Source organism: Oncorhynchus clarkii, chromosome 9 (genome assembly GCF_045791955.1).
Source record: "Oncorhynchus clarkii lewisi isolate Uvic-CL-2024 chromosome 9, UVic_Ocla_1.0, whole genome shotgun sequence".
NCBI lineage: Eukaryota > Metazoa > Chordata > Actinopteri > Salmoniformes > Salmonidae > Oncorhynchus > Oncorhynchus clarkii.
The window spans coordinates 12,058,306-12,081,593 of NC_092155.1; the positions used below are offsets into that span (position 1 = coordinate 12,058,306).

The 23,288-nt window shown below is 45.0% G+C and overlaps 1 protein-coding gene across 1 annotated transcript in view; it reads right to left on the minus strand.

The window, feature by feature from the left end:
* Positions 1-23,288, minus strand: part of LOC139415894 (collagen alpha-5(IV) chain-like) — an 88,888-nt gene that overhangs the window by 10,839 nt on the left and 54,761 nt on the right. Inside the window, exons 20-41 of the mRNA XM_071164042.1 lie at positions 23,195-23,284; positions 22,878-22,948; positions 22,271-22,462; positions 21,333-21,501; positions 20,462-20,554; positions 20,137-20,241; positions 19,746-19,843; positions 18,579-18,729; positions 18,099-18,212; positions 16,405-16,572; positions 10,666-10,755; positions 10,216-10,362; positions 9,820-9,918; positions 8,634-8,723; positions 8,072-8,211; positions 7,596-7,722; positions 7,277-7,456; positions 6,997-7,047; positions 5,408-5,593; positions 783-916; positions 489-561; positions 79-150 (exon numbers count right to left, since the gene is read on the minus strand). Of these exons, the coding sequence (XP_071020143.1) occupies positions 79-150; positions 489-561; positions 783-916; positions 5,408-5,593; positions 6,997-7,047; positions 7,277-7,456; positions 7,596-7,722; positions 8,072-8,211; positions 8,634-8,723; positions 9,820-9,918; positions 10,216-10,362; positions 10,666-10,755; positions 16,405-16,572; positions 18,099-18,212; positions 18,579-18,729; positions 19,746-19,843; positions 20,137-20,241; positions 20,462-20,554; positions 21,333-21,501; positions 22,271-22,462; positions 22,878-22,948; positions 23,195-23,284 (2,640 nt within the window). The remainder of the gene's footprint in view (positions 1-78; positions 151-488; positions 562-782; positions 917-5,407; positions 5,594-6,996; positions 7,048-7,276; positions 7,457-7,595; positions 7,723-8,071; positions 8,212-8,633; positions 8,724-9,819; positions 9,919-10,215; positions 10,363-10,665; positions 10,756-16,404; positions 16,573-18,098; positions 18,213-18,578; positions 18,730-19,745; positions 19,844-20,136; positions 20,242-20,461; positions 20,555-21,332; positions 21,502-22,270; positions 22,463-22,877; positions 22,949-23,194; positions 23,285-23,288) is intronic.

Sequence of the window (23,288 nt, forward strand, 5' to 3'; positions counted from 1 at the left end):
GATCGCTAACAGACACCCACTGCTTTCAGCCATTCATCTTTCTGGTGTTTCTCCTTTAGGGTGCAACACTAGACTCACCAGCAGGACCAGGATCTCCAGGATCTCCAGGCAGACCAGATGATCCAGGGTTTCCAGATTCTCCCTTTAGTCCTGGAGTGGAAAAAGAGAGGTCGAGAGAGTAAGGGAGGAGAGAGGGAGAGGGAGGAAAAGGGGAGAGAGGAGTGGAGAGAGAGAGGGAGGAGAGAGGGAAAAGGAGGAGAGAGGGCGGAGAGAAGGAGAGGGAAGGAGTGAAGAGAGATGGAGGAGAGAGGGAGAGGGGAGGAGAGAGGGAGAGGGGAGGAGAGAGGGAGAGGGGAGGAGTGGAGAGAGAGGGAGGAGAGAGAAAGGAGAGAAGGAGAGGGAAGGAGTGGAGAGAGTCAACGTCAGTGTTGATAATGTCAATGTTGTTGCTAATGTAAACGTATGTAATAATGCTGTTACTCGTTTACCTGGGAATCCGGGAACGCCGGGAAGTCCAATGTCTCCCTTCAGCCCGCTGCCACCAGGAGGGCCAGGAATACCCTGGTCACGTGATAGGGGAGAGGTCATGGGTCATGTAACATCACAATCCCAGATGGAATTCTAATTTACTTCACACAATCCCAAACCAACCCATAGCCCCTTTCCCTGGTTTAGGATCTATATTTGAGAGGAGAAGATCAATGAAAGCAATTTGGTCCATGATTGAAATGGAATTGATCCTGCTATCAATATCTATGGATCTAAGTTGTTTGGTTCCTTACTGGGAATCCGGGCGATCCCAATTCTCCCTTCGCTCCGGGGAAACCAGGGGATCCGGAAGATCCAGGGATTCCCTTCTCACCTTTGGTCCCTCCGCTGCCCCCAAGGCCACGAGGACCCTCGGGGCCAGGAGGACCTTCACACACAGAGGTCAGAGGTCAGAGATAACAAACAACTCAACCTGACATTATAACAAAAAACAATATTAGTAACATAGAGTTCAAACTAGATCTATCTGATCCATCTCTATGGTTACTGTAGAACACTATCTGATCCATCTCTATGGTTACTGTATAACACTATCTGATCCATCTCTATGGTTACTGTAGAACACTATCTGATCCATCTCTATGGTTACTGTAGAACACTATCTGATCCATCTCTATGGTTACTGTAGAACACTATCTGATCCATCTCTATGGTTACTGTAGAACACTATCTGATCCATCTCTATGGTTACTGTAGAACACTATCTGATCCATCTCTATGGTTACTGTAGACCACTATCTGATCCATCTCTATGGTTACTGTAGACCACTATCTGATCCATCTCTATGGTTACTGTAGAACACTATCTGATCCATCTCTATGGTTACTGTAGAACACTATCTGATCCATCTCTATGGTTACTGTTAAACACTATCTGATCCATCTCTATGGTTACTGTTAAACACTATCTGATCCATCTCTATGGTTACTGTAGAACACTATTTGATCCATCTCTATGGTTACTGTAGAACACTATCTGATCCATCTCTATGGTTACTGTAGAACACTATCTGATCCATCTCTATGGTTACTGTTAAACACTATCTGATCCATCTCTATGGTTACTGTACTAACCTGTTGTTATACAGTTGGTTTTATGAAACTCACCCATTCAAATTTCACTGTAGCTGTATTACCTACTATACATACAACCATTTAAAAATACAGTATGAATCAGAGGACGCTATTGGGAGGAGCTATAGGAGGACGGGCTCATTGTAATTGGTGGAATGGAATGAATGTAACGGAGTCAAATAAGAGGATTCCATATGTTTGATACCGTTCCATTCATATCATCCCAGCCATTACAATGAGCCCGTCCTCCTATAGCTCCTCCCACCATCATCTTCTGGTATGAATACAGTACAAAGGGGAAGGCTGGGGGGGGGGGGAGTGTTCAAGTGTGTTTTGTTTATTTTGGGGTGTATTCTTGTGTGTGTACAGTTTATGTGTAGCCCACAGTCCTTTGTTAGGCTACACAACCCATCCTGAAAAATTAAGAGTGGTTAGCAAATCAGCAACGCGGTAAACGAGTGCCAGTCTGTTTGTGCTATCATTCCAACAATGCAATGGAGTTGACAAGAGCACAAACGGATCAGGGACCAGGGCTAACAAAATGTCCGCTATTCAATATGAACACAGATCAGTATTATCACAACAGAACAACAGTGGTCATCATCATCAAACACCATGGAGTCTAACCTGGAGGACCTAAGTATCCCAGAATTCCCTGTATCGCAGAGCCGGGAGGCAGAATGTGCAGGGGTAAAACAAGAGTCAGCATAGACACAGGATAACTAACATCCGACACAGCCAGATCTCAAGGCAAACCAAGTAACTGTTTTAAGAAATCAGATCTTATGCAGCTTATTTTCAATATCGTTATTTCATTTAAATGAATACCTGCTTGGGGTTTGTCTGTGTACATATATGTTGAAACGGAAGTATTTGTAATAGTTTGAAAGGGAAAGCTAAATAGTGTCAGTTCTTAAAGTATTTCGTGATAATGGAGAAAATGCTAACATCTCTATATTGTCTTACACGACATAATGCTAAATTCATGTCGATCAACTACTTCATCAACAAATGAGTCAATTCCAAGATTAACACAATTACTGTATTTAGTGTTAGAAGTTTATGTGTTAATAACTAACATATGATTCATTCAAATTATCATCAGAAACAGTGGTTGCTAAAAAAGGTGTGGATTATTTCTAAACACGGTTTGTTTTTTTTAAACCTCAGTCTGTTACCACATTTAAAGACAAAACACATGAAAACATTCTATCAAAAGATCCTTTTAGTTAAGGTTCTCTGACCAGCGTGACTCAGAGTCTGAGATTAGCAGGAGTTAAAAAGGGCATGATCAGAAATTAAGGGAAGAAAGTCATTTATCAAATCAAAATCAAGAGATCCAAGATCATTTGGCAACACTTTGACTGCACTGTGTGTTCTAAAGTTCTAGATTTGTTTTCCAGAACAGGGTCACAGTGAGATGAAATCTTTATGTATCTTTATGTACATATTCTTTATCCCCTTACACTTAGTAGTAGTTTTGGAATTGTTAGCTAGATTACTTGTTGGTTATTACTGCATTGTCGGAACTAGAAGCACAAGCATTTCGCTACACTCGTATTAACATCTGCTAAGCATGTGTATGTGACAAATAAAATTTGATTTGATTTGATTTGAGTTCTAAATGTTGTTCTAGGTCAGGAGAACATGCAGTACAACAGAAGCCTGGGTACATGAACTCTGACTTGAGGGACCTGGTCACTGACACGCGTGTCATCAGAGGGGGTGGGGCCACACCACAGGGGGTGGAGTCAAGCCACAGGAAACAGGAAGTACATGTTATCGCGCTCAACACTATATGGGGATGACGCTAGTTACACACCGAGCTGGGCTAGTAGTACTGGGCTCAATAATGCTTGATATAATATTATTAATGTAAAGAAAATACAGGTAACCTAAACAATGGAAAATGAGGGATACAAAGTATATTGAAAGCAGGTGCTTCCACACAGGTGTGATCCCTGAGTTATTTAAACAATCAACATCCCATCATGCTTAGCGTCATGTATAAAAATGCTGGGCAGGCCATTAGTTTGGCTACCATGGCTATGCCCCCATAGGATGGTCAATACCGCCATCCACAGGACACGACCGGTCATTGAATGGTTTGATGAGCCTGAACAACGATGTAAACCATATGAAATGGCCGTCTCAGTCATCAGATCTCAACACTTCTGAGAGAGTTTGGAGCGGCGTCTGAGATGGTTTCCACCACAGGTCAAACAAAACACCAAATTATGGAATTTGTTACATCTCTCCGATTGAGCTCCAGACACTTGTAGAATCGAGGCCAAATTGCAGAGAAGCTGTTCTGGCTTGTGGTGGCTGTGGTGTGGTGTGGTTAGGTGTGGTGGCTGTGGTGTGGTGTGGTGTGGTTAGGTGTGGTGGCTGTGGTGTGGTGTGGTGTGGTGTGGTGGCTGTGGTGTGGTGTGGTGTGGTGGCTGTGGTGTGGTGTGGTTAGGTGTGGTGGCTGTGGTGTGGTGTGGTGTGGTGGCTGTGGTGTGGTGTGGTGTGGTGGCTGTGGTGTAGTGTGGTGGTGTGGTGTGGTGTGGTGTGGTGGCTGTGGTGTGGTGTGGTGTGGTGGCTGTGGTTGGTGTGGTGTGGTGTGGTGTGGTGGCTGTGGTGTGGTGTGATGTGGTGGTGTGGTGGTGTGGTGTGGTGGTGTGGTGGTGTGGTGTGGTGGCGTGTGGTGTGGTGTGGTGGCGTGGTGGTGTGGTGTGGTGGCTGTGGTGTGGTGTGGTGTGGTGTGGTGTGGTGTGGTTGGTGTGGCGGTGTGGTGTGATGTGGTGGTGGTGTGGTGTGGTGGCCCAACGCCCTATTAAGACACTTCATGTTGGTGTTTCCTTTATTTTGGCAGTTACCTGTATGTGTAACTAGATCTCTAATATAAGATACTTTTGGGAGGTATTTTCTAGTACAGCTATAGGTGGTAAGGAGATAGTGATTTGAGGAAATCGAATAGGATGCTATAGACACCTGAAACTCAACTCTGGACCTGGAAGCCAGATCCACTTTGTGTTTTCATTGTTCCCCTCTAATCAGGGACTGATTTAGACCTGGGACACCAAGGTGGGTGCAATTAATGACCAGGTAGAACAGAAAACCAGCAGGCTCCGGACCTCGTAGGGTCAGAGTTGAATACCACTGGCATAAAGGATTATAGACCTATAGAAGTCCCCTTTTAGTCACACTGATGAAACCAAGATTGAACTCTTTGGCCTGAATGTCAAGCATCACGTCTGGAGGAAACCTGGCACCATCCCTACGGTGAAGCATGGTGATGGCAGCATCATGCTGTGGGGATGTTTTTCAGCGGCAGGTACTGGGAGACTAGTCAGGATCGAGGAAAAGATTAACAGAGCAAAGCACAGAGAGATCCTTGATGAAAACCTGCTCCAGAGTGCTGAGGACCTCAGACTGGGGTGAAGGTTCACCTTCCAACAGGACAGCGACACTAAGCACACAGCCAAGAAAACGCAGGAGTGGCTTCAAGACAAGTCTCTGAATGTCCTTGAACATCTCTGGAGAGACCTGAAAATAGCCGTGCAGCGACGCTCCCCATTCAACTTGACAGAGCTTGAGAGGATCTGCAGAGACGAATGGGAGAAACTCCCCAAATACAGGTGTGCCAAGCTTGTAGCGTTATACCCAAGAAGACTCAAGGCTGTAATTGCTGCCAACTATTACATACACTCCAACCAGGAGGTTCTACACTTCAAAATGGCCAGAAAACCAGGTAGCAACGTTGGCTATCAGGTGATGGAGTAATCGATTCATAACATACCTCCTCTTCCAGGGGGGCCGGGGGATCCACTGTTACCCTTGGGCCCCTGGAGGGCCACACCTGGGGCACCAGGGGGCCCGATGCTCCCGGGGGACCCAGGTTGGCCGGGGAAGCCCATCTCTCCCTTCTGACCAGGGAACCCAGGGTTACCTGGGAGACCAGGGGCGCCAAAATCTCCCTTAGCACCTGGAGGGGACAGACGGCAACCACACAGGGTCATTTCAGAATCAGAATCACTTTAAATAGCCAAGTACATTTTTACACATACCTGGAAATTGACTCAGTGAATTGACTCAGTGAATTGACTCAGTGAATTGACTTAGTGAATTGACTCAGTGAATTGGTGCTGCCAGCAATAGACAAATTGTAAAGACAGAGTACAGACGGAATACAAACATTATACAGACAGTATATACAATATAAATACAGAGAACCTGAAACATTGAACATTTCGTGTTGTGTGCGAGAAGTGTTGATTGAAGGATGTTGGTCGATGTAGAGTAGTAGTAGTAGAAGTAGTAGTTGTTATAGTAGAAGTAGTAGTAGTAGTAGTAGTAGTAGTAGGGGTTGTAGTAGTAGCAGAAGTAGCAGTAGTAGTGGTAGTAGTGGTTGTAGTAGTAGTAGTAGTAGTACTAGTGGTTGTAGTAGTAGTAGTAGTAGTGGTTGTAGTAGTAGTAGTAGTGGTTGTAGTAGTAGTAGTTGTAGTAGTAGTAGTACCCGTGGTTGTAGTAGTAGTAGTTGTAGTAGTAGTGGTTGTAGTAGTAGTAGTGGTAGTACTAGTGGTTGTATTAGTAGTAGTTGTAGTAGTGGTTGTAGTAGTAGTGGTTGTAGTAGTAGTAGTAGTAGTAGTGGTAGTAGGAGTGGTTGTAGTAGTAGCAGAAGTAGTATTAGTAGTGGTTGTTGTAGTAGTAGTAGCAGAATTAGTATTTGTAGTGTTTGGTGTAGTAGTAGTAGTACTAGTAGTAGTAGTACTAGTAGTAGTAGTAGTAGTACTACTAGTAGTAGTAGTAGTAGTAGTAGTAGTTGTAGTAGTTTTATTAGCAGTGATTGTAGTAGTAGCAGTAGTAGTAGTAGCAGCAGTAGTGGTTGTAGCAGTAGTAGTAGTAGCAGCAGTAGTTTTAGTAGTGGTTGTAGTAGTAGTAGTAGTAGCAGCAATAGCATTCGTAGTAGCAGTAGCAGTAGCAGTGAATTGGTGCTGCCAGCAATAGACAAATTGTAAAGACAGAATACAAACATTATACAGACAGTATATACAATAAAAATACAGAGAACCTGAAACATTGAACATTTGGTGTGGTGGAGGAGAAGTGTTGATTGAAGGATGTTGGTTGATATAGAGTAGTAGTAGTAGTAGTAGTAGTAGTAGTAGTAGTAGTAGTAGTAGTAGTAGAGGTGGGGCAGCAGTAGCAGTAGTATTAGTAGTAGAGTGGTGTGGTGTGGTGTGCATGGTGTGTGTGGTGTGTGTATACTGTGTTTATTGTGTCTGTATGATGTGTATGGAATGTGTGGTGTGTGTACAGTGTGTATGGTGTCTGTATGGTGTATGCATGGTGTCTGTATGGTGGGTACAATCAAGTAGTGTGACTCACCTGGTGACCCTGGGAGACCAGGAGAACCTGGGCCGCCGAAACCAGAAAGACCTGGAAGAGAAGAAGATCATGGAAAAAAAGAGGAGTGAGATTTAGACATCCAACTATTATATAACACACTTTGGAAGAATCTTCATTTTCAAAGAGATTTGAAAGAGAATAGTCATACCATTATACAAGTGCATGGTCTTTCTGCGTAATACCACCATGACACGCACAACTCAGTGATGAGAACTGTATCATGGGTAATGTAGTTTTCTCGTGTGACTACGCCACCTACCTTGGTCTCCTTTGACCCCCGCTGGTCCAGGGATTCCGTCGCGACCTGCCTGACCCTTGTCGCCTGGGAACCCAGGTGATCCGGCACGGCCATTCTCTCCCGGTCGCCCGGGGCCTCCGGCGAGACCGGGGTTACCAGGGGTACCGTCTAGACCCTTAGGCCCGGGAATACCGGGAGAACCTAAATGAATTACCGTAAAGACAGACGGACAGACTTAATGACACAGGTAGATGGATTTTACATGAAGACACTATTCCTGGTTTTTCCACTGTCCAGCACTGGTGGTTAGCACCAGAACCGTTAGTTACCGGAAGTGTACCTTGGAATCCTGGGAGGCCGGGGTCGCCTTTGGCTCCGGGGCCGCCGGGAAACCCTGGAAGCCCTGGTGTTCCGGGAGTTCCTTTCACTCCATTTTGTCCGGGGAATCCCGACCGACCGGGCTCACCCTGTGTGTGAGAGTATGTGAGAGCGTATGAGTGTGAAAGTGTGTGAGTGTGAGAGTGTGTGTGTGAGAGAGAGAGAGAGGAATAACGTTACATTATAGATAGAGAACAGTCATTTCTCTAATATTGAAAGTTAAACTAACAGTACTAGCTCTACAACTACTGATTATAAAGATAACAACATCATCAATATAGCACTTTTCTATTATTACAAATCTCAATCATATTGAGTTGACAGTTCACTACAAATTACTCAAATAACTAATCTAAACCTGGAGAGATAAAGATTCAAGCATAAAGGAACCCGTGGTTCTAGATGCGGTTCTAGATGGTTCTAAAGTCATTTCCGTACCTTGGGACCTGTAGCTCCTGTGGCACCAAATCCGGGGGAACCTGGGTCTCCTTTAGCTCCGGGGAACCCTGGTGCTCCTGAACTACCGGGTACGCCCGACCGACCTAGCTGACCTGGAGTTCCTTTCGCTCCTGTGGGTCCTGTGACATCATCATAAATGGACAATAAGATTAGCGCAGTTGGCCAAATAGAGTTCATTCACAACACTCCAACTATGATTCATCTATCAATCAGTTCACTGACAACACTAATCAATCAATTCACTGACAACACTAATCAATCAGTTCACTGAAAACACTTAATTTATATATATAACATGATGGTGATGATATGAGGTTATAGAACATGATGGTGATGGTGATGATATGAGGTTATAGAACATGATGGTGATGGTGATGATATGAGGTTATACAACATGATGGTGATGGTGATGATATGAGGTTATATAACATGATGGTGATGATATGAGGTTATATAACATGATGGTGATGATATGAGGGTATAGAACGTGATGGTGATGTTGATGGTGGGGATATGAGGTTATCAGCTGGCTGACACCCACCTGGGAAGCCCATCTCTCCCATGTTGCCTTTAAGTCCTTGGCTTCCTGGTGAGCCTGATCCTCCAGGGATACCCATGTCTCCTTTGGGACCTGAAGATATTACGTAAAGAATGGTAAATAATCCATACATGACATTAGAGGTCTCGTTTGGGACCGGAGCACAACGGAAAGAGAATGTTAGGAGTGACTGTTCAGTAGAGGACATTATGGAGAACATTCTGGTGCTCAATGACAACTTTAGACATAGGTATTTTATAAGCCCATGTTGGTTAGGCATTTCTGAAGATGCAAGACACTAATAATGAAATAATTAATATCTGAACGGCATATTGAAGTCAACAGGAAACATTATCAAGTAAGATCTCTAGGTAGGATGACTGTACTATAGGATGACTGTGCTATAGGATGACTGTACTATATGATGACTGTACTATAGGATGACTGTACTATAGGATGACTGTACTATAGGATGACTGTACTATAGGATGACTGTACTATAGGATGACTGTACTATAGGATGACTGTACTATAGGATGACTGTACTATAGGACTACTGTACTATAGGATGACTGTACTATAGGATGACTGTACTATAGGATGACTACTATATGATGACTGTACTATAGGATGACTGTACTATAGGATGACTGTACTATAGGATGACTGTTCTATAGGATTACTGTCCTATAGGATGACTGTACTATAGGATTAATGTACTATAGGATGACTGTGCTATAGGATGACTGTGCTATAGGATGACTGTACTATAGGATTACTGTACTATAGGATGACTGTACTATAGGATGACTGTGCTATAGGATGACTGTACTATAGGATGACTGTGCTATAGGATGACTGTACTATAGGATGACTGTACTATAGGATGACTCTACTATATGATGACTGTACTATAGGATGACTGTACTATATGATGACTGCACTATTGGATGACTGCACTACTGGATGACTGCACTATTGGATGACTGCACTATTGGATGACTGTACTATAGGATGACTGTACTATAGGATGAATATACTATAGGATGAATATACTATAGGATGACTTTACTATAGGATGAATGTACTATTGGATGAATGTACTATAGGATGACTTTACTATAGGATGAATGTACTATAGGATGAATGTACTATTGGATGAATGTACTATTGGATGACTTTACAATACCTTGAGGTCCAGGTAACCCAGGTCTTCCATCCTGTCCTGGTATACCAGCGTCTCCAGGGAGACCGGAAATACCCTTCTGACCCGGCTGACCTCGCAAACCTACACAGCACAGAGACAGGATGGTTAGACATGTTTCAGTAATAGCAGTAAACATATCAAACAAGAGCTGGGCATCCATCTTTGCTGAGTGTAAGACTTTCTTCTACACTGGGGAGAACTTCTACATTCATAACGCTTGCAAAAGTGCCTAGATTTGCGATGGGAGTGCCCAGCGGAGCACCATTTTGGGCACCCTTTTATTTACTTAAATCCTGCATTTTATAGTCATTACGATCATGATAGATAGATAGATAGATAGATAGATAGATAGAAAGACCGACCAACAAACAGACATACCTGGTTCTCCTGCATCTCCTTTGGCTCCCTTGATTGAAGGGGGAGAGTTGCTGGGCCCGGGGAGTCCTACGAGACCGGGGTCTCCCCTGTCTCCCTTCAGACCTGGACTGCCGGTCCCACCTGGTCGCCCTGGGAAACCATCGTCACCTGGAGGAAGAAGACACTCAGGGTCAGAGAGTCTATTACCCGAGACACATACAGTACTAACACGTGCGTGTTTATGTGTGTGTGTGGGTTCCTTATAGCTAATGCAGCAGATGTTTAGGACTAGTTTGTTTGATCGTAAGACCTGGCATCTGTGTGATCTTGGTCCATATGTGGATCTATTGCGACTGCTGTCCTATGACTCCATGGTCTATATAGTAGCAGTCCCTTTAGGTGTGTGCTTGTGTGTGTGTGCGTGTGTGTGTGTGTGTGTGTGTGCGTGTGTGCATGTGTGTGTGTAGCTGCCTTTAGGTCCAGGGAAGCCGGGCCCTCCGGGGTTGCCAGGGGATCCCAGAGATCCAGGAGTTCCCATTACACCCATGTCTCCTTTACCACCTGTGTAAAGACAGAGAGGTAGGTTGGGGACTTTGGAAAGAGAGGTAGGTTGGGGACTTTGGAAAGAGAGGTAGGTTGGGGACTTTGGAAAGAGAGGTAGGTTGGGGACTTTTCTGGAAGTGAAAGATGGAGCAAGAAGCATAATATGTAGACAGTCAAACACATCAAACAGAAAATAAAAACAAACTAGAGAGAGAGAAGACAGGTTACACATCATCTGACTGGCCTCCTCCCATCAACACAGATTACACATCATCTGACTGGCCTCCTCCCATCAACACAGGTTACACATCATCTGACTGGCCTCCTCCCATCAACACAGGTTACACATCATCTGACTGGCCTCCTTCAATCAACACAGATTACCCATCATCTGACTGGCCTCCTCCCATCAACACAGATTACACATCATCTGACTGGCCTCCTCCCATCAACACAGGTTACACATCTTCTGACTGGCCTCCTCCCATCAACACAGGTTACACATCTTCTGACTGGCCTCCTCCCATCAACACAGGTTACACATCTTCTGACTGGCCTCCTCCCATCAACACAGGTTACACATCTTCTGACTGGCCTCCTCCCATCAACACAGGTTACACATCTTCTGACTGGCCTCCTCCCATCAACACAGGTTACACATCTTCTGACTGGCCTCCTCCCATCAACACAGATTACACATCATCTGACTGGCCTCCTCCCATCAACACAGATTACCAGGTTACACATCTTCTGACTGGCCTCCTCCCATCAACACAGATTACACATCATCTGACTGGCCTCCTCCCATCAACACAGGTTAAAAATCTTCTGACTGGCCTCCTCCCATCAACACAGATTACACATCTTCTGACTGGCCTCCTCCCATCAACACAGGTTACACATCATCTGACTGGTTCTCCTCCCATCAACACAGGTTACAAATCTTCTGACTGGCCTCCTCCCATCAACACAGATTACACATCTTCTTACTGGCCTCCTCTCATCAACACAGATTACACATCTTATGACTGGCCTCCTCCCATCAACACAGGTTACACATCGTCTGACTGGCCTCCTCCCATCAACACAGATTAAAAATCTTCTGACTAGCCTCCTCCCATCAACACAGATTACACATCATCTGACTGGCCTCCTCCCATCAACACAGATTACACATCATCTGACTGGCCTCCTCCCATCAACACATATTACACATCATCTGACTGGCCTCCTCCCATCAACACAGATTACAAATCTTCTGACTGGCCTCCTCCCATCAACACAGATTACACATCTTCTGACTGGCCTCCTCCCATCAACACATGTTACACATCTTCTGACTGGCCTCCTCCCATCAACACAGGTTACACATCGTCTGACTGGCCTCCTCCCATCAACACAGGTTACAAATCTTCTGACTGGCCTCCTCCCATCAACACAGATTACACATCATCTGACTGGCCTCCTCCCATCAACACAGATTACACATCATCTGACTGGCCTCCTCCCATCAACACATATTACACATCTTCTGACTAGCCTCCTCCCATCAACACAGATTACAAATCTTCTGACTGGCCTCCTCCCATCAACACAGATTACACATCTTCTGACTGGCCTCCTCCCATCAACACAGGTTACACATCTTCTGACTGGCCTCCTCCCATCAACACAGGTTACACATCGTCTGACTGGCCTCCTCCCATCAACACAGGTTACACATCTTCTGACTGGCCTCCTCCCATCAACACAGATTACCAGATTACACATCTTCTGACTGGCCTCCTCCCATCAACACAGATTACACATATGTTAAGGGGATTTTTATCAATAATGACTAATTATGTATACATTTCAATCAGGACTGACTAATCCGAATACTATTATGTTACTGTATATGTATGAATTTTCTTTCTTAATCCTAGTACTGAATATAATGTGTGTAAATACAATCAATAATTAGAACAATGACTGTCTGTTCCTTGGTAGAAATTAATGAACTATATCTTCAGACTGGCTAGAATGCTTATCTACACAGGAAGACCTTGGCTCAGTCATAAATTATATGAAATTGGTGTGGGACGATGTGGGAAGGCTTGAGATACTGCCTTTGTACCAGGGTGGGAGAAGAGACGGGACAGTTTGAAAACTAATGACGTCATTTTCAGTTTATAACCTGTGGTAAACTGTATCGTGTTCAGTACTCTCGTGAATAAAGGCTGCTGTTTGACTTTAAGACTGGGCTCTGTCCATTTTTATAAAATAAGGGTCTTACAAATCCTTATGAATTGACAGTGTTTAATTTTAATTGGGTGTTAAAACATATAGTTATTTAATTACTTTAACAACATCTTCTGACTGGCCTCCTCCCATCAACACAGATTACACATCTTCTGACTGGCCTCCTCCCATCAACACAGATTACACATCTTCTGACTGGCCTCCTCCCATCAACACAGATTACACATCTTCTGACTGGCCTCCTCCCATCAACACAGATTACACATCTTCTGACTGGCCTCCTCCCATCAACACAGATTACACATCTTCTGACTGGCCTCCTCCCATCAACACAGATTACACATCTTCTGACTGGCCTCCTCCCATCAACACAGGTTACACATCTTCTGACTGGCCTCCTCCCATCAACACAGATTACACATCTTCTGACTGGCCTCCTCCCATCAACACAGATTACACATCTTCTGACTGGCCTCCTCCCATCAACACAGGTTACACATCTTCTGACTGGCCTCCTCCCATCAACACAGATTACACATCGTCTGACTGGCCTCCTCCCATCAACACAGATTACACATCTTCTGACTGGCCTCCTCCCATCAACACAGGTTACACATCTTCTGACTGGCCTCCTCCCATCAACACAGGTTACACATCTTCTGACTGGCCTCCTCCCATCAACACAGATTACACATCTTCTGACTGGCCTCCTCCCATCAACACAGATTACACATCTTCTGACTGGCCTCCTCCCATCAACACAGATTACACATCTTCTGACTGGCCTCCTCCCATCAACACAGATTACACATCTTCTGACTGGCCTCCTCCCATCAACACAGATTACACATCTTCTGACTGGCCTCCTCCCATCAACACAGATTACACATCTTCTGACTGGCCTCCTCCCATCAACACAGATTACACATCTTCTGACTGGCCTCCTCCCATCAACACAGATTACACATCTTCTGACTGGCCTCCTCCCATCAACACAGATTACACATCTTCTGACTGGCCTCCTCCCATCAACACAGATTACACATCTTCTGACTGGCCTCCTCCCATCAACACAGATTACACATCTTCTGACTGGCCTCCTCCCATCAACACAGATTACACATCTTCTGACTGGCCTCCTCCCATCAACACAGATTACACATCTTCTGACTGGCCTCCTCCCATCAACACAGGTTACACATCTTCTGACTGGCCTCCTCCCATCAACACAGATTACACATTTTCTGACTGGCCTCCTCCCATCAACACAGATTACACATCTTCTGACTGGCCTCCTCCCATCAACACAGATTACACATCTTCTGACTGGCCTCCTCCCATCAACACAGATTACACATCTTCTGACTGGCCTCCTCCCATCAACACAGATTACACATCTTCTGACTGGCCTCCTCCCATCAACACAGATTACACATCTTCTGACTGGCCTCCTCCCATCAACACAGATTACACATCTTCTGACTGGCCTCCTCCCATCAACACAGATTACACATCTTCTGACTGGCCTCCTCCCATCAACACAGATTACACATCTTCTGACTGGCCTCCTCCCATCAACACAGATTACACATCTTCTGACTGGCCTCCTCCCATCAACACAGATTACACATCTTCTGACTGGCCTCCTCCCATCAACACAGATTACACATCTTCTGACTGGCCTCCTCCCATCAACACAGGTTACACATCTTCTGACTGGCCTCCTCCCATCAACACAGATTACACATTTTCTGACTGGCCTCCTCCCATCAACACAGATTACACATCTTCTGACTGGCCTCCTCCCATCAACACAGATTACACATCTTCTGACTGGCCTCCTCCCATCAACACAGATTACACATCTTCTGACTGGCCTCCTCCCATCAACACAGATTACACATCTTCTGACTGGCCTCCTCCCATCAACACAGATTACACATCTTCTGACTGGCCTCCTCCCATCAACACAGATTACACATCTTCTGACTGGCCTCCTCCCATCAACACAGATTACACATCTTCTGACTGGCCTCCTCCCATCAACACAGATTACACATCTTCTGACTGGCCTCCTCCCATCAACACAGATTACACATCTTCTGACTGGCCTCCTCCCATCAACACAGATTACACATCTTCTGACTGGCCTCCTCCCATCAACACAGGTTACACATCTTCTGACTGGCCTCCTCCCATCAACACAGATTACACATCTTCTGACTGGCCTCCTCCCATCAACACAGATTACACATCTTCTGACTGGCCTCCTCCCATCAACACAGATTACACATCTTCTGACTGGCCTCCTCCCATCAACACAGATTACACATCTTCTGACTGGCCTCCTCCCATCAACACAGGTTACACATCTTCTGACTGGCCTCCTCCCATCAACACAGATTACACATCTTCTGACTGGCCTCCTCCCATCAACACAGATTACACATCTTCTGACTGGCCTCCTCCCATCAACACAGATTACACATCTTCTGACTGGCCTCCTCCCATCAACACAGATTACACATCTTCTGACTGGCCTCCTCCCATCAACACAGATTACACATCTTCTGACTGGCCTCCTCCCATCAACACAGATTACACATCTTCTGACTGGCCTCCTCCCATCAACACAGATTACACATCTTCTGACTGGCCTCCTCCCATCAACACAGATTACACATCTTCTGACTGGCCTCCTCCCATCAACACAGATTACACATCTTCTGACTGGCCTCCTCCCATCAACACAGATTACACATCTTCTGACTGGCCTCCTCCCATCAACACAGATTACACATCTTCTGACTGGCCTCCTCCCATCAACACAGGTTACACATCTTCTGACTGGCCTCCTCCCATCAACACAGATTACACATCTTCTGACTGGCCTCCTCCCATCAACACAGATTACACATCTTCTGACTGGCCTCCTCCCATCAACACAGGTTACTTTGGGTCTTTACTGGAAGCCAGAGCATGCGTCCCTAATGACAGCCTATTCCCACTACTTTTGACAAGGGCTCTTATCAAAAGAAGTGCACTATAAAGGGAAATGGATTCCATTTAAGATGTAGTCGGAGAATAGCAAGCATCACGTGTAAAATAGTCAGTCAGAGACGTCAAACTGAAAATAATATCTTACTGGGCCATCCGTACATACATAACACAGAAGGAGACTGATTATCAGACAGAGACTGAAACAGACATATAGGCTGTGTTTACACAGGCAGCCCAATTCTGATCTTATGCCACTAATTGGTCTTTTGACCAATCTGATCCGATTTTTTGCCATTAATTGGTCAAAAGATCCGAATTGGGCTGTCTGTGTAAACTGGCAAAAGATCTGATCCAATAATTGAACAAAATATCAGATATGAGCTCCTGGGTAAACGCTGCCATAGATCAGAAATGACGTTATCTTACCAGGCAGGCCAGGTATTCCATCGCGGCCAGGGCCACCGGGGTTACCCTGAGGTCCAACTCCCCCGGGGCTGCCGGGGAAACCGGGACTTCCTCTGTCTCCTGGCAACCCTGTAATGCCCGGACCAGGAAGACCGGGGTCTCCCTTCTCTCCATTGTTGCCTGAGTATCCTGCAACGCCGAGAATCAAGGACAGTGTCAGGACAGATTCTCACTTTCTGATCAGCATCTGTCCCTCATCTATGACATCACAGAAAGTCAATTTTGTCAAATGCAACAACAAAAAAATTCTGTCTTGAAGGACAATAAAGCTTTTTGAGTTTGACTTGCAGTGCTAGTGGAATCTAGTGACTATTCAACACATTGTAAAGGTCACATATGTCAGTCCAGAATAAAATAACCTAATTGTATATCATTACCTCATAGCTGGAGTAATGTCATGCAGAACAGAAGTACAGTCCCTAAACCAATCAACCAATCACACAGAAATACAGTACCAATTAACCAATCAGCTGCCAAAAAGAGACTTTAGTTCAGATAGGCTGCGATACAATACCTTTCTCGCCTTGAGGTCAAAGTTCAGAGAGCGGCAGGTAAGCAGGGCAAATGTTCAAAATGGAGCTGATGGAAGGATGGAGTGGATCAGAGAATGAGAAAGAGATGTGGAGAAGGGGGGGTGATACTCTAGGTCTATCCAACATGACATACATGAGGAAAGAGCCTTCAGAACTGAGCCCTGGGTGGAGGGGACTGGTTAGTAAGTTATTTTGTGTACTAGCCAGGTAGAGGACAGTGTGAAGTTATTGGTGAGGTTTTGGCTTGAACCAGAAAAGGTACATTGTGTTTAAGAGTGAGGAGAACAAATACATGAAAGGTGTGGGTGGGTGATAGCTGACAGCCACACAAGTGGAATTCGCCAAAGAGACATCGACAACACACACAAGAAGAAGAGAAAAGGATTGTTGTGAGGTGAGAAGACGAAAAACTCCCAAGATCAGGGTACGGTTACCGTCGCTGACTGACAATGCGTCTGTCTGAGACAGGATCTCCCATAGAGACATGCTATCGCCATGTTGACATCATTCAGTGCTCAGCAAATACACCCTTTACAGGTGAACCACTTACAAACTGTTTGCAAACCCTTTGGTGCTCAAAAGCCTTGCAGTGGGGTGGCGTTACCTGCTTATTAATAACTAGTGTGACAACATAGCTTGAACCACATAGCCAGCCCACTGAGATACATCATTAACATTAATATAAGAGTCCTTAGGGTGACCATGCACATAACACTGTGTGACTGTGTGAATCCATTCTGGACATATTCAGTCATCTCAAACACAAGACACCCTGGTAAAAACAACAGGCTCACTATGTATTTTAAAATGCAGCATAAATATACATATTACATGGGGTTTCCTTTTGCATATGTTTAATATGATAACAATTCTTAGCATTGTATCTACAATATGGTGATACTAGAAGGTCTGCTGCAACCACATGCAAATGCCACCAATTCACAATCAAATTCTATCACTCAATCTCCAATCAATATATCTATCAGAATTCATCTCTATCAATCTCAAATCTCAATCAATGCTAGCAATCTTAATCTCAATATCAGACTCAGACACTATCGATCTCTCATCAATCAGCTAGTCAAAAGTGAGCTCTGTTCTGTTTGTTGTTATAAGGCTTACCTGGAGCGCCAATAGGTCCTGGGGGTCCGACAGGGCCGGGGACACCCTGAGAGCCGATGGAGGGTGATCCTTGAGGGCCACGATCTCCGGTTCTACCAGGGATACCAGAGTCACCTGGGAGACAGACAGACAGGTACAGACCACACAATATAGCAATACCAACTAACTAGCTAGCTAATAAAATACTCTATATCTGGACTAAGGATAATGTTGAGCATGCTGTAGGTCTAGAACGATGCTTAATCTGTGTCTGGAAAAATCATCACAGAAAGAATTTGCCTAGATTATAGTATGATATTGTTGATGTATGAAGAGACTATATAATAACATAGCCATCTTAAAAATGAATTTAATTCGAAACCACTGACACACGCTTAGTCAGTATACATTAGGTGACCGGTGTGGGAATCAAACCCACAACGTCAGCGTTTCTAAGCGCCACACTCCAGCCGACCACGCCATCAGAAGTTGGAACCGTACCTTTGGCACCAGGGCCGCCGTCAAAGCCGGATCGTCCTGGCAAGCCGGGGTTGCCAGGGAAACCAGAGTCTCCTTTGGGTCCAGGTAATCCTTTATCTCCGGGGAAGCCTGGTGAGCCCTGGGGACCTGACAGCCCAAAGCCTGGCTCTCCCTATCACACACACACACAAAGAAAAACTTCATGGAATATACAAACACAGACAAATGTTAACAGAGTCAACTGTGTCTGTCAGATAACTAGGTCTAAACTTGCTGTTACCCTTCACTTGATCCTATGTTATCTAGTTTGGATACTCATAGCTGTACATGTAAATTACTGTCATTAAGTCCATATACAGTAGTGGGGATGTGGTAAGCAACTTAACTCCGGGTCCACCTGGTTGTCTGTCTCTAAAGTAGTAGAGTTAATCTGTATCTATAGTAGTTGAGTTAGTCTGTATCTATAGTAGTAGAGTTAGTCTGTATCTATAGTAGTAGAGTTAGTCTGTATCTATAGTAGTAGAGTTAGTCTGTATCTATAGTAGTAGAGTTAGTCTGTATCTATAGTAGTAGAGTTAGTCTGTATCTATAGTAGTAGAGTTAGTCTGTATCTATAGTAGTAGAGTTAGTCTGTATCTATAGTAGTAGAGTTAGTCTGTATCTATAGTAGTATGTATCTATAGTAGTAGAGTTAGTCTGTATCTATAGTAGTAGAGTTAGTCTGTATCTATAGTAGTAGAGTTAGTCTGTATCTATAGTAGTATAGTTAGTCTGTATCTATAGTAGTAGAGTTAGTCTGTATCTATAGTAGTAGAGTTAGTCTGTATTTATAGTAGTAGAGTTAGTCTGTATCTATAGTAGTAGAGTTAGTCTGTATCTATAGTAGTAGAGTTAGTCTGTATCTATAGTAGTAGAGTTAGTCTGTATCTATAGTAGTATGTATCTATAGTAGTAGAGTTAGTCTGTATCTATAGTAGTAGAGTTAGTATGTATCTATAGTAGTAGAGTTAGTCTGTATCTATAGTAGTAGAGTTAGTCTGTATCTATAGTAGTAGAGTTAGTCTGTATCTATAGTAGTAGAGTTAGTCTGTATCTATAGCAGTAGAGTTAGTATGTATCTATAGTAGTAGAGTTAGTCTGTATCTATAGTAGTAGAGTTAGTCTGTATCTACAGTAGTGGGGTTGTACCTTAGCTCCAGGTGCACCTGGCTGTCCGGGGAACCCGTCCACACCTGGTCTACCTGGACCTCCGGGACCACCTGGCAAACCAGGTGAGCCAGGGAATCCTGCAGGCATGGACAGGTGAGATGACAGGTCAGTGATAATGATAAAAGTATACTCATCTATTTGGCACTTCTGTAAAAAACAAAAATAACTCTGTGCTAAGAGTGGCTGTTCCATCCTTTGCATCTGTCAGGGCCTTAAGCCTTGACCAAAAAGCATGTTCAATAGAGATTCTTCATTGAAAACGCTTCTTAGTCCAGGGCTAGGCTTAATCTGTGTCTGGGAAACTGGACCTTGGAGTTCGTATTATAACCATAAAGGTGAGACTGTACCTGTCCAGGTATTTAGTGTTTACCTTTAGCTCCGGGGGGTCCTGGCAGTCCGATGCCAGAGAGGCCGGGATCACCCTTGGGACCTGGTGACCCGGGGAAACCGGGCTGTCCTGGCCCGCCGGGGTTACCTGTCGACACGGAAGTGAAGACTTAGTTTTGGCAAACATTTACAACACTACTACTAAACAGTTCACTAGTGTGTATGCCTCATAGAATTACATCAAATATTCCCCCAAACAACACCAAACATCTGTCTGTTACCTCCATCCTCATTCTGGATGAAAGCTAAACTACCAGTTCTATCCATCCAGGTAAGTATAGACCTGTGCAGGTACAGGTGTTATCTACCTGGGTTTCCAGGTAGACCGGGGTCTCCATCCTGTCCTCGGGGTCCTGGGAGGCCCTTCTCTGCTACCGTCTGACCCGGCTCCCCTTTACCTCCTACAGGTCAGAGGTCAAGGGTCAGAGATTAGGGAGTTGGGGTACAAGAGTTGTAGTCATAGAAGAACAGCAGTTGTAGTCATCGATGTCAGGCAAAGATAATGGTAACCAGTTGTAGTCGTTGATGTCAGGCAAAGATAATGGTAACCAGTTGTTGACATCAATGTCAGGCAAAGATAATGGTAACCAGTTGTAGTCGTCGATGTCAGGCAAAGATAATGGTAGCCAGTTGTAGTCCTCGATGTCAGGCAAAGATAATGGTAACCAGTTGTAGTCCTCGATGTCAGGCAAAGATAATGGTAACCAGTTGTAGTCCTCGATGTCAGGCAAAGATAATGGTAACCAGTTGTAGTCGTCGATGTCATCTAAAGATAATGGTAACCAGTTGTTGTCGTCGATGTCAGGCAAAGATAATGGTAACCAGTTGTTGTCCTCGATGTCAGGCAAAGATAATGGTAACCAGTTGTAGTCGTCAATGTCAGGCAAAGATAATGGTAACCAGTTGTTGTCCTCGATGTCAGGCAAAGATAATGGTAACCAGTTGTTGACATCGATGTCAGGCAGAGATAATGGTAACCAGTTGTTGACATCGATGTCAGGCAAAGATAATGGTAACCAGTTGTAGTCGTCGATGTCAGGCAAAGCTAATGACAAAAGTATGATAACAAAAACAACTAACACAACATCCCTGGACATCTTCTGTTAATATATCTCACTTTTATTAACATTTTAGTTACAACTTCTCTGGTCATCAAGAATATCAACCAACATATCTCACCTGGTGCTCCAGGTGTTCCCGTTCTCCCTGAGACACCTTGGACACCCTTCTCTCCGGGGGGCCCCTGCGGGCCGAAGCCTGGGGATCCGGTGGCACCCCTGTCACCTGGGAGACCCTGCAAACCGGGCTCACCTGGAGGTCCTCGCTCACCCTTCACTAATAGAGATCCCTGCAGAGAGAGAGCGCGAGAGAGAGAGAGTTAATATAGAATGCTATGTTGTGGGAGAGATGGATGGATGGTTGGATGGAGGGATAGAGGTAAAGGAAAGGGGGATACCTAGGCAGTTGTACAACTGAATGTATTTAACTGAAATGTGCAGGGGACTGACATATTCAACATTCACATCTTCGGAGTCTGGGAAACAGTGGATTAACTGCCTTGCTTAGGGGCAGAATGACAGATGTTTACCTTGTCAGCTTGGGGATTCAATCTAGTAACCTTTTGGTTACTGGCCCAACGCTCTAACCTCTACGTAGGGGTAGGGATGGAGGGAAAGAGAAAAGCTGAAGCGACGGATGGATGAATGAATGGATAGATGGACGGATGGTTGGATGGAGGGATAGAGGTAGAGATGGAGGGATAGAGGTAAGGGGATGGAGGGATGAATGAATGGATAGATGGATGGATGGTTGGATGGAGGGATAGAGGTAGAGATGGAGGGATAGAGATAAGGGGATGGATGGATGAATGAATGGATACATTGATGGATAGAGGTAGAGATGAAGGGATAGAGATAAGGGGATGGATGGATGGATGGATGGAAAGAGGGATAGAGGTAGAGATGGAGGGATAGAGATAAGGGGATGGATGGATGGATGGAAAGAGGGATAGAGTAACGAAGAAATGGCGGGAGTGAAGAACGGTTGGATGGATGAAGGGAGGGAGGGATGATAACTGGAGGGATGAAGGGGAGAGAGAGGAAAACATTGCTACTCACAGATGATCCTTTGGCTCCAGGAGCTCCAGGACCTCCATCGCGACCAGGTCTTCCGTCCAGACCAGGCAGGCCAGCGGGTCCTGGAAACCCTGTGTCTCCCTTATCTCCGCTCACCCCATTCACAGCGGTAGTCTCACCTGGGTCACCCTTCTCTCCTGGGAAACCAGGGGCACCCTGGGGACCGGGCAAACCCTGGGGGAGAGAGCGGGATAGAGGAAAGAGAGATGGAAGGATGGAGGGGTCAGTTAGATACTCTATCCAGGCTATTATAGACACTTAGGGACAGTTTCCAGGACACGGATTAAGCCTAATCCAAGACTAAAAAGCATTTTCAATGGAGATTCTCTAATTGGTGTCCAGGAAACAGGCCCTAAATTAGTCAGTCAGCCTCTAGGTTAGCCTACTATAAAGTTATTCTAAGTGTTGACCCAGTTTCAGACCAGCTTCAAGCCATTGTCAATATGAGTTAGGTGGGGCTAAATCCAATGTTCTTATGTTTAATAATAATACCATTCAAAACATTAGTACCTAGAATTGTGTGGGTTTGAAAACAGGAAGTGGGGGTTTGAAAACAGGAAGTAGGACATTAAAAGCAATAAGTACTTACAGAAGAACCTGAGGGCCCTGGGCCGCCTGGGAATCCTCTGTCACCTTTAGCCCCTGGTCCTCCAGGTCCACCTGACGGTGGAGGAGAGAGGGAGGAGAGAGGGAGGAGAGAGGGAGACGAGGAGGGAGGGAGGAGAGAGGGAGACGAGGAGGTGAGAGGAGAGAAGGATGAGAGAGCGGTGTTATGTAGAGTATAGTGTTGCGGTGGCCTGCAACTTGACAAATCAGCTGTCTGTTATCTCCTCTCTACTTGGTCCTACCAGGTATACAGAACCAGGTAGAGAGATAAGTGACCAGGTGAGAGGGGTGCAGTCTTACCTGGGAACCCAGGAGGTCCGGGTGGGCCTTGTGCTCCAGGGACACTGTTGCCTCTGGAGAAACAGTTAACGCAGGTGTCTCCCTTCTCACCTGA